The 16,499-nt window shown below is 42.1% G+C and overlaps 2 protein-coding genes across 2 annotated transcripts in view; both read right to left on the bottom strand.

The window, feature by feature from the left end:
- Nucleotides 1-10,431, bottom strand: part of brms1 (BRMS1 transcriptional repressor and anoikis regulator) — a gene marked incomplete in the record, with an annotated part of 22,475 nt that extends 12,044 nt beyond the window's left edge. The window contains 5 exon segments of the mRNA XM_055911914.1: nt 1,636-1,812; nt 7,390-7,517; nt 8,572-8,662; nt 8,884-9,096; nt 10,301-10,431. Of these exon segments, the coding sequence (XP_055767889.1) occupies nt 1,636-1,812; nt 7,390-7,517; nt 8,572-8,662; nt 8,884-9,094 (607 nt within the window).
- A 4,699-nt stretch (nt 10,432-15,130) lies between these two features.
- Nucleotides 15,131-16,499, bottom strand: part of LOC129843289 (protein phosphatase 1 regulatory subunit 14B-like) — a 62,195-nt gene continuing 60,826 nt past the window's right edge. The window contains exon 3 of the mRNA XM_055911913.1: nt 15,131-15,406. Coding sequence (XP_055767888.1) covers nt 15,338-15,406 — 69 coding nt within the window. The 3' untranslated portion in view covers nt 15,131-15,337. The remainder of the gene's footprint in view (nt 15,407-16,499) is intronic.

Below are 16,499 nucleotides of genomic sequence, written 5' to 3'. Positions count from 1 at the left end.
TGAAGAGGTGTCTTCAGATCTCAAATTGCTGTCCTGCTAGAGCTCCCCCCCGGATCAACTGTAAGTGCAGTTATTGTGAAGTGGAAACGTCTAAGAGCAACAACGGCTCAGCTGCGAAGTGGTAGACCACACAAGTTCACAGAATGCACCCGTTGAGTGCTGAAGTGCATAAAAATTGTCCGTCCTTGGTTGTAACACTCACTACCGAGTTCCAAACTGCCTCTGGAACCAATTTCAGCACAGGAACTGTTCGTCGGGAGCTTCGTGAAATGGGTTCATATGGCCGAGCAGCCACACACAAGCCTAAGATCACCATGTGCAATGCCAAGCATCAGCTGGAATGGTGTAAAGCTTGCAGCCATTGGACTCTGGAGCAGTGGAAACGCGTTCTCTGGAGTGATGAATCACGCTTCACCATCTGGCAGTTCGAAGGACAAATCTAGGTTTGGCGAATGCCAGGAGAACGCTACCCGCCCGAATGCATTGTGCTACGTGTTAAGTTTGGTGGGGGGGAATAATGGTCTGGGGTTGTTAGACAATTCTGTGCTTCCAACTTTGTGGCAACAGTTTGGAAAAGGCCCTTTCCTGTTTCAGAATGACAATGGCCCCGTGCACAAAGCCAGGTCCATAGAGAAATGGTTTGTCAAGATCGGTGTGGAAGAACTTGACTGCCGTGCACAGAGCCCTGACCTCAACCTCATCGAACACCTTTGGGAGGAATTGGAACGCCGACTGCGAGCCAGGTCTAATCGCCCAACATCAGTGCCCGACCTCACTAATACTCTTGAGGCTCAACGGAAGCAAGTCCCCGCAGCAATGTTCCAACATCTAGTGGAAAGCCTTCCCCAGAATAGTGGAGGCTGTTATACCAGCAATGTTCCAACATCTGGTGGAAAGCCTTCCCCAGAAGAGTGGAGGCTGTTATAGCAGCAATGTTCCAACATCTAGTGGAAAGCCTTCTCCAGAAGAGTGGAGGCTGTTATAGCAGCAATGTTCCAACATCTAGTGGAAAGCCTTCCCCAGAAGAGTGGAGGCTGTTATAGCAGCAATGTTCCAACATCAAGTGGAAAGCCTTCCCCAGAAGAGTGGAGGCTGTTATAGCAGCAATGTTCCAACATCTAGTGGAAAGCCTTCCCCAGAAGAGTGGAGGCTGTTATAGCAGCAATGTTCCAACATCTAGTGGAAAGCCTTCCCCAGAAGAGTGGAGGCTGTTATAGCAGCAATGTTCCAACATCAAGTGGAAAGCCTTCCCCAAAAGAGTGGAGGCTGTTATAGCAGCAATGTTCCAACATCTAGTGGAAAGCCTTCCCCAGAAGAGTGGAGGCTGTTATAGCAGCAATGTTCCAACATCAAGTGGAAAGCCTTCCCCAGAAGAGTGGAGGCTGTTATAGCAGCAATGTTCCAACATCAAGTGGAAAGCCTTCCCCAGAAGAGTGGAGGCTGTTATAGCAGCAATGTTCCAACATCAAGTGGAAAGCCTTCCCCAAAAGAGTGGCGGCTGTTATAGCAGCAAAGGTGGGGGAACCAACTCCATATTAATGCCCATGATTTTGGAATGAGATGTTCGACAAGCAGATGTCCACATACTTTTGGTCGTGTAGTGTAGTTCTGATGCGCTTGCATCTGTCTGTGTACCTGAGGTGAGGTCGACACTCTGACTATCCTCCTCCAGCCGTCTGATCTTGTCCAGCAGTTCTGTCTTCATAGCATCAAACAACAATGTCCTCTCGCTCTCCAGATGTTGTCGAGCTCCCTGTAGATCACACTCGTACCTGTGTTGGATCACCTGCAGACACAGTTCTCTGTACACACCTGGACACAGAGAGAGAGAAACAAGAAAATACACTCAAAAATAATTTAAATAAAACGACAGAAAATGTATTAATTTCGCCTTCAGGTTTAATTGTAAGTAAAGAAGTTAAGTTGTAATTTCATTATCAGCCACAATGTGTGCAGAGCTGCATAATATGTCATAATAGTAGTAGTTGTTGTGTATTAGTAGTGGCAGTAGTTGTAGAAGTAGTAGTAGAAGTAGCAGTAGTAGCAGTAGTAATAGTACTAGTAGTAGTAATAGTTTAATAGTAGTATCAGTAGAATTAATAGTAGCAGCAGCAGCAGTAGTATCAGAGGTAGTAGTAGTAATAGTGCTGTAGTAGTAGTAGTAGTAGTAGTAGTAGTAGTAGTAGTAGTAGTAGTAGTGGTAGTAGTAGCAGTAGTAGTAGTAGTATTAGTGGTAGTAGTATTAGTGGTAGTAGTATTAGTGGTAGTAGTAGTAGTAGTAGTAGTAGTAGTAGTAGTAGTAGTAGTAGTAGTAGTAGTAGTAGTAGTAGTGGTAGTAGTAGCAGTAGTAGTAGTAGTAGTAGTAGTAGTATTATTAGTGGTAGTAGCAGTAGTCGTAGTGGTTGTGGTCATAGTTTTAGTAGCAGTAGTAGTAATAGTGCTGTAGTAGTAGTAGTAATAGTGCTGTAGTAGTAGTAGTAATAGTGCTGTAGTAGTAGTAATAGTAGTAGTAGTAGTAGTAGTAGCAGTAGCAGTAGTAGTAGTAGTAGTAGTAGTAGTAGTATTATTAGTGGTAGTAGCAGTAGTCGTAGTGGTTGTGGTCATAGTTTTAGTAGCAGTAGTAGTAAGTGTAGCAATAATAGTAGTAGTAGTAGCAGCAGTAGTGGTAGTAGAAGGAGTGGTTGTAGTCGTAGTATTAGTAATGGTAGTAGTAGTAGCAATAATGTAGCAGTAGTAGTAGTAGCAGTGGTTGTAGTCGTAGTATTAGTTGTAGTAGTATTAGTAATAGTGCAATAATAGTAGTAGTAGTAGTATTAGTAGTAGTAGAAATAATAGTGTAGTAGTAGTAATAGTAGTAGCAGTAATAGTAGTAGTGGTAGTAGTAGTAGCAATAGTAGTAGTAGTAGTGGTAGTAGTAGGCGTAGTAGTATTAGTAGAAATGGAGTAATAATAGTATTAGTAGTAGTAGTAGTAGTAGCGGTTGTAGCCGTAGTGGTATTAGTAGTGCTAGTAGCAGTAGTAGTAATAGTTTAGTAATAGTAGGAGGAGTAGCAGTAGTAATAGTAGTCACAGTAGTAGTCATGGTATTAGTGTTAGTAGTAGTAGTAGTAATAGTGTAGTAGTAGTAGTAGTAGTAGTAGTAGTAGTAGTAGTGGTGGTTGTAGTTGTAGTATTAGTATTAGTACTAGTAGTAGCAGTAGCAGTGGTTGTAGTCGCAGTATTAGTTGTAGTAGTAGTGGTAATAGCAGTAGTAATAGTAGTCGTAGTAGTAGTAGTCGTGGTAGTAGTAATAGTGTAGTAATAGTAGTAGTAGCAGCAGTATTGGTAGTTGTGGTTGTAGTATTAGTAGCAGTAGTATTAGTGGCAGTAGTAAGAGTGTAGTAATAGTAGTAGTAGTGGTAGTAGTGGTAGTAGTAGTAGTAGTAGTGGTTGTAGTCATAGTAGTAGTAGTAGTAGTTGTAGTCGTAGTATTAGTTGTTAGTATTAGTAGTAGTTACCTGCGACCTGTGTGTGTAGCTTCATGTTGTGGTGTTGTAGTAGTGTAGTAGTAGTGTAGTAGTAGTAGTAGTAGTAGTAGTAGTGTAGCAGTAGTATCAGTGGTTGTAGTCATAGTATTAGTAGTGCTAATAGCAGAAGTAATAGTAGTAGTAGTAGTCGTGGTATCAGTGGTAGTAGAATTAGTAGTAATAGTGTAGTAATAGTAGTAGTATAAGCAGTAATAGTGGTAGGAGTAGCAGCAGTATTAGTAGTAGCGGTTGTAGTATTAGTAGCAGTAGCAGTAGTAATGTTAGTGGTAATAGTATTAGTAGTGCTGGTTGTAGTATTAGTAGCAGTGGTAGTAGTATTAGTGGTAGTAGTGGTTGTAGTATTAGTAGCTGTAGTAGTAGTATTTGTGGTAGTAGTAGTAGTAGTAGTAGTAGTGTTGTAGTAGTGGTTGTAGTCGTAGTAGTGATTGTAGTCGTAGTATTAGATGTTAGGATTAGTAGTAGTGGTAGCAGTAGTAGTAGTGGTTACCTGCCACCTGTGTGTGTAGCGTCATGTTGTGTTGTTGTAGTAGTGTAGCAGAAGTATTAGTAGTAGTGTTTGTAGCATTAGTAATAGTAGTAGTAGTAGTAGCAGTATTAGTGGTAGTACTGTAGCAGTAGTAGTAGTAGTAGCAGCAGTAGTAGTAGTGGCAGTAGTGGTTGTAGTCGTAGTAGTCGTAGTATTAGTTGTTAGTATTAGTATTAGTAGTAGAGGTAGTAGTCATAGTATTAGTTGTTAGTATTAGTACTAGTATTAGCAGTAGTGTAGTAGTTAGCTGCCACCTATGTGTGTAGCGTCATGTTGTGTTGTTGTAGTAGTAGTAGTGGCGTAATAGTAGTAGTAGTAGTGTAATAGTAGTAGTAGTAGTGTAATAGTAGTAGTAGTAGTAGTAGTAGTGTAGTCGTAGTAGTAGTAGTAGTAGTAGTGTAATAGTAGTAGTAGTAGTGTAATAGTAGTAGTAGTAGTAGTGTAATAGTAGTAGTAGTAGTGTAATAGTAGTAGTGTAGTCGTAGTAGTAGTAGTAGTAGTGGTGTAATAGTAGTAGTAGTAGTGTAATAGTAGTAGTAGTAGTGTAATAGTAGTAGTAGTAGTGTAATAGTAGTAGTGTAATAGTAGTAGTAGTAGTGTAATAGTAGTAGTAGTAGTGTAATAGTAGTAGTAGTAGTGTAATAGTAGTAGTAGTAGTAGTGTAATAGTAGTAGTAGTAGTGTAATAGTAGTAGTAGTAGTGTAATAGTAGTAGTAGTAGTGTAATAGTAGTAGTAGTAGTGTAATAGTAGTAGTAGTAGTGTAATAGTAGTAGTAGTAGTGTAATAGTAGTAGTGTAGTCGTAGTAGTAGTAGTAGTAGTAGTAGTAGTAGTAGTAGTAGTTACATGCCACATGTGTGCGTAGTGTGATATTGTGTTGTTGTAGTAGCAGTAGTGTAGTAGTAGTGTAGTAGTAGTAGTGGTGTAGTAGTAGTGTATAGTAGTAGTAGTGTGGTAGTAGTTTAATAATAGTAGTAGTGTAATAGTAGTAGTAGTGTAGTAGTAGTAGTAGTAGTAGTGTAGTAGTAGTAGTGGTGTAGTAGTAGTGTATAAGTAGTAGTGTAATCGTAGTAGTAGTAGTAGTAGTAGTAGTAGTAGTAGTGTAATAGTAGTAGTAGTAGTGTAATAGTAGTAGTAGTAGAGTAAAAGTAGTAGTAGTAGTAGTAGTAGTAGTAGTGTAATCGTAGTAGTAGTAGTAGTAGTAGTAGTAGTGTAATCGTAGTAGTAGTAGTAGTAGTAGTAGTAGTGTAATAGTAGTAGTAGTAGTGTAATAGTAGTAGTAGAGTAAAATTAGTAGTAGTAGTAGTGTAATAGTAATAGTAGTAGTAGTAGTGTACCAGTAGTAGTAGTGTAATAGTAGTAGTAGTAGTGTAATAGTAGTAGTAGTAGTGTAATAGTAGTAGTAGTGTAATAGTAGTAGTAGTAGTAGTAGTTACATGCAACCTGGATACATAGCGTCATGTTGTGTTGTAGTAGTAGTAGTATTAGTAGTGTAGTAGTAGTGTAGTAGTAGTAGTGTAGTAGTAGTGTAGTAGTAGTAGTGTAGTAGTAGTAGTAGTAGTAGTAGTAGTAGTAGTAGTAGTGTTGTGGTAGTGTAGTTGTCGTGTAGTGGTGTAGTAGTAGTGTAGTGGTGTAGTAGTAGTAGTAGTAGTATTAGTAGTAGTTGCAGAGTGGTAGTAGTAGTAGTTGTAGTATTAGTAGTAATAGCAGTAGTAGTGTTGTAGTAGTAGTGTACTTGCAGTGTAGTAGTAGTAGTAGTGTAGTAGTGTGGTGGTAGTAGTAGTGTAGTACTAGTAGTGTTGTAGTAGTAGTAGTAGTAGTGTTGTAGTAGTAGTGTTGTAGTAGTGTAGTAGCAGTAGTGTTGTAGTAGTAGTGTTGTAGTAGTGTAGTAGCAGTAGTGTAGTAGTAGTGTTGTAGTAGTGTTGTAGTAGTAGTAGTGTTGTAGTAGTAGTAGTAGTAGTAGTAGTAGTAGTAGTAGTAGTAGTGTTGTAGTAGTAGTAGTAGTAGTGTAGTAGTAGTGTTGTAGTAGTAGTAGTAGTAGTGTTGTAGTAGTGTTGTAGCAGTAGTAGTAGTAGTAGCAGTAGTAGTGCTGTAGTAGTGTGGTGGTAGTAGTGTAGTGGTAGTAGTGTTGTAGTAGTGTAGTAGTAGTAGTGTAGTAGTAATGGTGTAGTAGTGTAATAGTAGCAGTAGTAGTGTTGTAGCAGTAGTGTACTTGTAGTGGTAGTAGTGTTGTAGTAGTAGTGGTGTATTAGTGTAGTAGTAGTAGTAGGGTGGTAGTAGTAGTGTTGTAGTAGTAGTAGTAGTAGTGTAGTAGTGTAGTAGTAGTAGTGTTGTAGTAGTAGTAGCAGTTGTAGTAGTGTTGTAGTAGTGTAGTAGTGTAGTAGTAGTAGTGTAGTGGTGTGGTAGTAGTGTGGTGGTGTAGTAGTAATAGTATTAGTAGTAGTTGCAGAGTAGTAGTAGTAGTAGTAGTAGTAGTAGTAGTGTAGTAGTAGTCATGTTGTAGTAGTAGTGTTGTTGTAGTAGTAGTAGTAGTAGTGTTGTAGTAATGTAGTAGTGTAGTAGTAGTAGTTGTGTTTTAGTAGTGTAGTAGTAGTGTAGTAGTGTTGTATTAGTGTAGTAGTGGTGCAGTAGTGTAGTAGTAGTGTAGTAGTAGTAGTGTTGTGGTAGTAATAGTATTAGTAGTAGTTGCAGAGTAGTAGTAGTAGTAGTAGTGTAGTAGTAGTAGTGTAGTGGTGTAGTAGTAGTAGTAGTGTTGTAGTAGTGTAGTAGTGGTGTAGTAGTGTAGTAGTAGTGTAGTAGTAGTGTAGTAGTAGTAGTAGTAGTGTTGTGGTAGTAATAGTATTAGTAGTAGTTGCAGAGTAGTAGTAGTAGTAGTAGTGTAGTAGTAGTAGTGTAGTGGTGTAGTAGTAGTGTGGTGGTGTAGTAGTAATAGTATTAGTAGTAGTTGCAGAGTAGTAGTAGTAGTAGTAGTGTAGTAGTAGGAGTGTAGTAGTGCAGTAGTAGTGTGGTGGTGGTAGTAGTAGTGTAGTAGTAGTAGTAGTAGTATTAGTGTAGTAGTGTAGTAGTGTGGTAGTAGTAGCGTAGTAGTGTAGTAGTAGTGTAGTAGTGTAGTAGTAGTAGCGTAGTAGTGTAGTAGTAGTGTAGTGTAGTGTTGTAGTAGTGTAGTAGTAGTGTTGTAGTAGTGTAGTAGTAGTGTAGTAGTAGTTACCTGCCACCTGTGTGCGTAGCGTCATGTTGTGTTGTTGTAGTAGTGTTGTAGTGTAGTAGTAGTAGTGTAGTAGTAGTAGTAGTAGTGTTGTAGTGTAGTAGTAGTAGTGTAGTAGTAGTGTTGTAGTACCTGCCACCTGTGTGCGTAGCGTCATGTTGTGTTGTAGTGTTGCCAGTGGTCCTCTGTATTCTCCTGCTTTACCAGTCAACACCTCATCTAGCTTCACCTTAACCTGGTTCAACCGCTCACGGAACAACCTACACACACACACACACACACACACACACACACACACACACACACACACACACCACACACACACACACACACACACACACACACACACACACACACGCACCACACACACACACGCACCACACACACACACACACACGCACCACACACACACACACACACACACACACACACACACACACACACACACAAGATTGGTCGGTCAATCAATCAGTCTATATTCTGTATTATATATTTATGCAATAATGCACGAGGGGGTGTGGTATATGGCCAATATACAATGGCTAAGGGCTGTTCTTATGAGCGACGCAACGTGGAGTGCCTGGATACAACCCTTAGCCGTGGTATATTGGCCATATACCACAAACCCCCTGAGGTGCCTTATTGCTATTATAAACTGGTTACCAACGTAATTAGAGCAGTAAAAATAAATGTTTTGTCATACCCGTGGTATACAGTCTGATATACCACAGCTGTCAGCCAATCAGCATTCAGGGCTAGAAACACCCAGTTTATAAAAGTACCACGGCTTTCAGCCAACCAGCACTCCGGGTATGACAAAACATGTATTTTTACTGCTCTAATTACGTTGGGGCATTCTAGAGCGTGAATTATTTCCCTATAACACACGGTATATTTGCATGTTAGAATTCAACGGATATAGTTCATTTGTACAAGTTTTGTCTGAGCTGTTTGTTTTTTTTTTAAGCAAAAAAAAGTCGACTTGGTCAGCCAAACTAGCAAGTCTGTTTGTTTGGTTACAACGGTAACTACCGTAGCTTATCTAGTAAAGTTGCTTTGTCACTTCTGGTGGATGTTGAACACATTTCCACCTACAAATTAACACGTTTCTAGTAGCAAAATATGCAACTCCGTGGAAGGTTAGTTCCACTCCGCTAGCATGTCGTGGATCACACCTTCCAGGTGGTTTATTATTTTCCTTAAAACCCTTAGCTCCTCGTTGATTATCCCTTAAAGAAGAAAAGTTACGCCTTTTCCTAAGCCTTGGAACAACCAATCAATCAACCGATGAATCAATCCATCAATGAGACTTGCTTGTCTTTCAGTTCCAGGAACTGTTTCTCGAGGTCTGACATCTCATCTAGGCACTCTCCTCTCCTCCTCTCACAGTCCTCATCATCCATCTCTAGAGAAAGAGAGACAGAGGGAGGGGAGGGGGAGAGGGAGAGGTGGGGGTAGGGGAGAGGGGGGAGAGAGAAAGAGCAGGGAGAGAACGAGAGAGAAAGAGCAGGGAAATGGGGGAGAGAGAGAGACTTTTAGTTGCTCTTCGTGTCAGTAAAGAAATTGTCTAAAAAGGAAAAAAACTAAAGAGAAAACTGTCCTCTCATCATTCAACAGTTATCTTACCTGAACTTTCCTCTTCCTCCTCTTCTTCCTCCTCGCTATCGTCCGAGTCGCTCTCCCTCTCCTCTGTGCTCTCCTCCATGGTTTCCTCCTCCCCCTCTCTTCTCTCTCTCTCCCTCTCTTCCTCCATCTCTCCATTGGCCTCTGGTAGTTCACTCTCTCCCTCCACCTCCATCTCCTCCTCTGGTTCTCTGAGGGAGGGCTGGGCCGGCATCACTGAGAGAAAGAGAGAGCGAGATGGGGGAAAGAAAGACGGGAACTAGGTTAGCACGCACCGTTAACTAGCTAGCTATTTCAGAACGGTTACACATATAAAAAGTACACCTTTAGCCATGTTTTAAGGCTACAAAGTGTTTGTTTACATTTACATTGTTTAAAAACAATGGAGAGAAAAACTATATATTTGGGGTTCTGATTATGGGGTATGACAGCTGAACAAAGCTCATGAGGGATTTATCAGTTCTACTCTTCAATAATCAATTGGTATTTCATTCATTGATTATATTAATTCATTTATAAGTCCAAAAATGTATGTAGCAACTCACGATTCTAGTTTGAACTTTTATACCATATTTATAACCTATATAGGCGTAACATAGTAACCTATTTACAAAATAGGCCTAATGTATGCATTTATACACAAATATGAATTACACCCTATAATCAACAATTCGGTAGACAACAAATCGTCAGAACCATGAGTATTCCTACCAGCTTTATCTTCCATCTTCTAGGCTTTTTTGGGACAGAAATATACCATTATAGAAATATAGTCTACTTACTGTCATTTTACCGGTATGTCAACAACAGCAAAAGTAGGCTAGCGGCGGGCCGGTGGCGCAGTGGTCATCCGAGAGACTACACCGGATGGTCCTTCCAACTCGAGAGCTACCGTATGGCTTCCGTGATGTCGCCTGCCCTGAGATCATACTGTAGGAATTGTTCCCGAGGCGGCGGCCTTTCGCGACCAAACGAATACAAAAAAAATGTTTACCGAATATTGCATTTGAAATCGTTTTATTAGGCTATCCAACGGACAAACGTCTAATTCCTGGATTGATCATTTATTTGCTTTTGACAGCAAACGTATGCGAGATCACTCTCCCTGTCTGCGACAGAGGTGGTAGTTGTTACATTGTAGCCATATCGAACGTAGTGTCATCATTTCGCATATAAAGTCAAGTAACCTTAATGTTTTCCCGAGTTCTTTCACAGCACCGCTGCCATGTATGATGCAAATATGAAACCGTATTGACGGAGGAATAGCGGGTTGTTTTTGGACGCCACTTTGCTGTTCTAGCGCGGATTATGAAGAAGAGGTAGATAGAGATAGGCAGATGATCAACTAGGCTGTAGACCAAATAAGAAACGGTAGTAAAATACGGAAATGCAGCATAAATAACAAAAATCGCCTACTTACCTTTTACGGTTTGTATCTTCTATACTCCAATACTATGAAGTACAGTTATATTATAACAATATTCAAACTAGGCTACTTCCTTTAGTTGCAGATCAGTTCTACTGCTACTTTTGCCGGACTCTAAAATTCTAGTCTAGCCAATCAATGCAGAGCTCTAATACCTGCCCAGCCAATAGAAACCATCCTGAGATATTACTGTACTGTCCTAACCAATCAGAGGCCGGAATTGAGATCTCGAAAACCAATAGGTTCATAAAAAAAAAAAAAAAATGGGTTTCTTGAAGCAGTGGAAATTCAACCAATGTCACAAATAGTATGTGTTTTCAAGGATTTCTGTATATTTATGCATATTTATGCATATACACCAGTGGAGGCTGCTGAGGGGAGGATGACTCATAATGGCTGGAATGGAGTGAATGGAACGACAGGTCAAAACCCTGTTGAGGACGACGAGCACACAGACGAGCTTCCCCGAGACGGATTCTGACAGTTTGTGCAGAAATTCTTTGGTTGTGCAAAACCCAGGTTCATCAGCTGTCCCGGGGGCTGGTCTCAGACAATCCCCCAGTTTCATCAGCTGTCCCGGGGGCTGGTCTCAGACAATCCCCCAGTTTCATCAGCTGTCTGGGTGGCTGGTCTCAGACAATCCCCCAGTTTCATCAGCTGTCTGGGTGGCTGGTCTCAGACAATCCCCCAGGTTCATCAGCTGTCCCGGGTGGCTGGTCTCAGACAATCCCACAGTTTCATCAGCTGTCCCGGGTGGCTGGTCTCAGACAATCCCCCAGTTTCATCAGCTGTCCCGGTGGCTGGTCTCAGACAATCCCACAGGTGAAGAAGCCAGACCTGGAGGTCCTGGGCTGGCGCGGTTACACGCGGTCTGCGGTCGTGAAGCCGATCGGACGTACTGACAAATTCTCTAAGACGACATTGGGAGGCGGCTCATGGTAGAGAAATGAACATTCAATTACATGCTCCCTCAAAATTTGAGACATCTGTGGTATTGTGTTGTGACAAAAATGCACATTTAAGAGTGGCCTTTTATTGACGCCAGCAAGAAGCTGTGTAATCATCTCCTTCATATACCAAACCTGTCCGGTGGATGGATTATCTTGGCAACGGAGAAATACTCACAAACAGGGGATGTAAACAAAGTTGTGCACCAAATTAGAGAAATAAGCTTTTTTGTATGTATGAAACATTTCTGGGATTTTACATTTCAGTTCATGAAACATGGGACCATCACTTTACATGTTGAGTTAATAGTTTGGTTCAGTATACAGTACATTATAAAAGTGGGACGTACTTATTATTAGGTGTGGATACAGGCCTCCGACGACGACGACGAGGACATCCGGAGAGCTGAGGAGGAAGATGCCACTATAGGCCCATTCTATTCTATTGGCATTTGGAAGTGGAATTTGTCCCAGAAAAAAAAACAAGCTATTTGAGATACAAAAACACACTACTCCCCCTGGGTTGTGAAGACAGTATGGATGCATTAGCTGCAGTAGTTACATCCTGACTAACATCCTGCAGGGGGTGTTAAACCCATTTCCAGTGTCATCATGTGTTGTCACACCCACCACATGAACACACACACACCCTTTAAACATATTTTTTATTAAAGTTGCATAAAAGTGTAACAGCATTGTGGTAAAACAAAAACAAAAAACCCATCGCTACATTTTTGTTCTTCAGTTTCTTTTTTTTGTTCTTTTTTTTTTATTAAAACACATCACTTCTAAAACAGCATTTCAATATTCAAAATTGTCGTACAGTAAAAAAAAAAAAAAATGTCTGACACTCAACAACAGGCTATCAGGGACCGCTTCTCAAATGGCACCCTATTCCTTATATAGTGCACTACTTTAGACCAGGGCTGGCACTCTATTCCCTATATAGTGCACTACTTTAGACCAGGGATGGCACCCTATTCCCTATATAGTGCACTACTTTAGACCAGGGCTGGCACCCTATTCCCTATATAGTGCACTACGTTAGACCAGAGCCCTATGGCCAATGGAACCCTATTCCCTATATAGTGCACTACGTTAGACCAGAGCCCTATGGCCAACGGAACCCTGTTCCCTATATAGTGCACTACTTTTGACCAGAGCTGGCACCCTATCCCCTATATAGTGCACTACGTTAGACCAGAGCCCTATGGCCAATGAAACCCTGTTCCCTATATAGTGCACTACTTTTGACCAGAGCCCTATGGCCAATGGAACCCTGTTCCCTATATAGTGCACTACTTTTGACCAGAGCTGGCACCCTATCCCCTATTATAGTGCACTACGTTAGACCAGAGCCCTATGGCCAATGAAACCCTGTTCCCTGTATAGTGCACTACTTTTGACCAGAGCTGGCACCCTATTCCCTATATAGTGCACTACTTTTGACCAGAGCCCTATGGCCAACGAAACCCTGTTCCCTATATAGTGCACTACTTTTGACCAGAGCCCTATGGCCAACGGAACCCTGTTCCCTATATAGTGCACTACTTTTGACCAGAGCCCTATGGCCAATGGAACCCTGTTCCCTATATAGTGCACTACTTTTGACCAGAGCCCTATGGCCAATGAAACCCTGTTCCCTATATAGTGCACTACTTTTGACCAGAGCCCTATGGCCAATGAAACCCTGTTCCCTATATAGTGCACTACTTTTGACCAGAGCCCTATGGCCAATGGAACCCTGTTCCCTATATAGTGCACTACTTTTGACCAGGGCTGGCACCCTATTCCCTATATAGTGCACTACGTTAGACCAGAGCCCTATGGCCAATGAAACCCTGTTCCCTATATAGTGCACTACGTTAGACCAGAGCCGCTAGGTTAGTGCTGTAAGTAACCATGTCCGAGCCATAACAACCCACAGGCTCCTGTCCTACTTCCTGTTCCTGTAGCGGGAGGCGGCTTGATGTACAAGTACACCCCCTGGAAAGGAGGCCGCAAAAGTAGTGCACTATATAGGGAACAGGGTTCCATTGGCCATAGGGCTCTGGTCAAAAGTAGTGCACTATATAGGGAACAGGGTTCCATTGGCCATAGGGCTCTGGTCAAAAGTAGTGCACTATATAGGGAAAAGGGTTCCATTTGGGATGCACCCCCAGGTATTATAATAGTACACACACAGTAATAATTGACCTAGAATAGATATTCACATCTAAAGAACATAAAGAGGTGTAGATGACCTCTACATGACCTCTTCCTAAACAACAGGATCATCCATTACAAAAGAGGATGAGTCAAAGAGAAAAACATTTTGTTGTGGTTTTTTTTTGTGGTTTAAAAAAATTGTTGTTAAAAATGGACGTCTCCTTATATTTGGTTTGTAACTTCAATATAGACCTAAGGCAACGTCAGTTATTAAACAAGAGATGGAGGGATGGAAGGAGAGAGGGATGGAAGGCGAGAGGGAGTGAGAGGGATGGAGGGAGAGAGGGATGGAAGGAGAGAGGGAGTGAGAGGGAAGGAGAGGGATGGAGGGAGGGAGCGAGAGGGAAGGAGAGAGGGATGGAGGGTGGGAAGGAGAGAGGGAGTGAGTGAGAGGGAAGGAGACAGAGGAAGGAGTGAGGGCCAGAGAGACATGGGGTGAGTGAGAGAGCTGCATGATTGGCAACACTAAGGCCTTGTGAGGCAGCCAAGCCAGGAAGAGTAAGACCTCTGATTCTCTCTCCCTCTCTCAATGATTATACCCACCCCTCCTTCCCGTGTGTGTGTTGACGAGAGAGCGCCAGTGTGTGTTTATGTGTGTGTGTGAACCAGTGTTCACATCTGTGTGAGAGTATGAAGGAGCAGCAGCTGTGGTCTGTGTTTCTGCTGTTCCCTGAGTGTGTGTGTGTGTGTGTGTGTGTGTGTGTGTGTGTGTGTGTGTGTGTGTGCGTGTGTGCGTGTGTGCGCGTGTGTGTTTTGTGTGTGTGTGTGTGTGTGTGTGTGTGTGTGTGTGTGTGTGTGTGTGTGTGTGTGTGTGTGTGTGTGTGTGTGTGTGTGTGTGTGTGTGTGTGTGGCTATTTGGATGAACACATCGACACATTTTCCACTACCCAGTGCCCCCTCCGTCCCTCCCTCCTCCCTCATTGGTTTACTCGTCTCCTGAGATCTCAGAGTCTCAGAGACAAGAGTCCTCACTGACTAAGGCCTTACCTGCACATTATGGAACATGAAGTATCTGACAGAACAATAAACAGTGATAAAGAGACAGAACTAGAGAGAGAGAGAGAGAGAAAAGGTCACTTTGTCAAGTCCACCGGTGTGTGTTTTCACTGTGGTCGAGACTACACACACAGCTACATATACACTGTACTATGCATAGGAGCCGCTCCCATCACCAAATGGCACCCTTTAAACCTAGTCCACTACTTTGGACCAGAGCCCTGGTCAAATGTAATGGACTATAGAAGGTAATAAATAACATGCCATTTTGGGACTCCTTCTAAAACTCAGAATATATCCTGGGCTTGAGTACTAAAACTCAGAATATATCCTGGGCTTGGGTACTAAAACTCAGAATATATCCTGGGTTTAGGTACTAAAACTCAGAATATATCCTGGGTTTAGGTACTAAAACTCAGAATATATCCTGGGCTTAGGTACTAAAACTCAGAATATATCCTGGGCTTAGGTACTAAAACTCAGAATATATCCTGGGCTTAGGTACTAAAACTCAGAATATATCCTGGGCTTGGTTTACAGCTACATTATAGTATGCAATGTTCACACATTAACATGAGAAATATGAACGATCGTTTGATCATTTAACAACAATACAAACCCCTTTAAAAAATGTAATCTAAATAAATGTAAACTAAATAAAACATTAAAATAAAAATCACAGGACATGACATCATACACCCTGCTTAGATCTGATTGGCTGCTTCAATCACCTATCTTACTCCTCTGCTCCTTCTCTCCTCTCCTCCTCCCTCTTCCTCCTCCATCTCTGAGGAAGCCAAGCTCCTATTTCTTCTGTGGGGTGAGGTTGGAGTGAGTGAGGGAGGCGGGAGGCAGGAGGAGGGGTGACTCAGGGTTGAGGTTATTTCTTCTGGGGGGTGGTGAGTTTCTGCATGCCACGTATCTTATCCAGTAGATCAGACACAAAGTCCTACAGGGAGAGAAGAGGGACAAAGCACACCATTAGTAACAACATCCTACAGGGAGAGAAGAGGGACAACACACACCATTAGTAACAACCACCTACAGGGAGAGAAGAGGGACAAAACACACCATTAGTAACAACATCCTACATGGAGAGAAGAGGGACAAAACACACCATTAGTAACAACCACCTACAGGGAGAGAAGAGGGACAAAACACACCATTAGTAACAACCACCTACAGGGAGAGAAGAGGGACAAAACACACCATTAGTAACAACCACCTACAGGGAGAGAAGAGGGACAAAACACACCATTAGTAACAACATCCTACAGGGAGAGAAGAGGGACAAAACACACCATTAGTAACAACCACCTACAGGGAGAGAAGAGGGACAAAACACACCATTAGTAACAACCACCTACAGGGAGAGAAGAGGGACAACACACACCATTAGTAACAACCACCTACAGGAAGAGAAGAGGGACAAAACACACCATTAGTAACAACCACCTACAGGGAGAGAAGAGGGACAAAACACACCATTAGTAACAACCACCTACAGGGAGAGAAGAGGGACAAAACACACCATTAGTAACAACCACCTACAGGAAGAGAAGAGGGACAAAACACACCATTAGTAACAACCACCTACAGGAAGAGAAGAGGGACAAAACACACCATTAGTAACAACCACCTACAGGGAGAGAAGAGGGACAAAACACACCATTAGTAACAACCACCTACAGGGAGAGAAGAGGGACAAAACACACCATTAGTAACAACCACCTACAGGAAGAGAAGAGGGACAAAACACACCATTAGTAACAACCACCTACAGGAAGAGAAGAGGGACAAAACACACCATTAGTAACAACCACCTACAGGGAGAGAAGAGGGACAAAACACACCATTAGTAACAACCACCTACAGGGAGAGAAGAGGGACAAAACACACCATTAGTAACAACCACCTACAGGAAGAGAAGAGGGACAAAACACACCATTAGTAACAACCACCTACAGGAAGAGAAGAGGGACAAAACACACCATTAGTAACAACCACCTACAGGGAGAGAAGAGGGACAAAACACACCATTA

Source organism: Salvelinus fontinalis, unplaced genomic scaffold (assembly GCF_029448725.1).
Source record: "Salvelinus fontinalis isolate EN_2023a unplaced genomic scaffold, ASM2944872v1 scaffold_0106, whole genome shotgun sequence".
Classification (NCBI taxonomy): Eukaryota; Metazoa; Chordata; class Actinopteri; order Salmoniformes; family Salmonidae; genus Salvelinus; species Salvelinus fontinalis.
The sequence above is the reverse complement of the archived record's forward strand: the minus strand, read 5'-3'. Positions and strand labels throughout refer to the sequence as shown.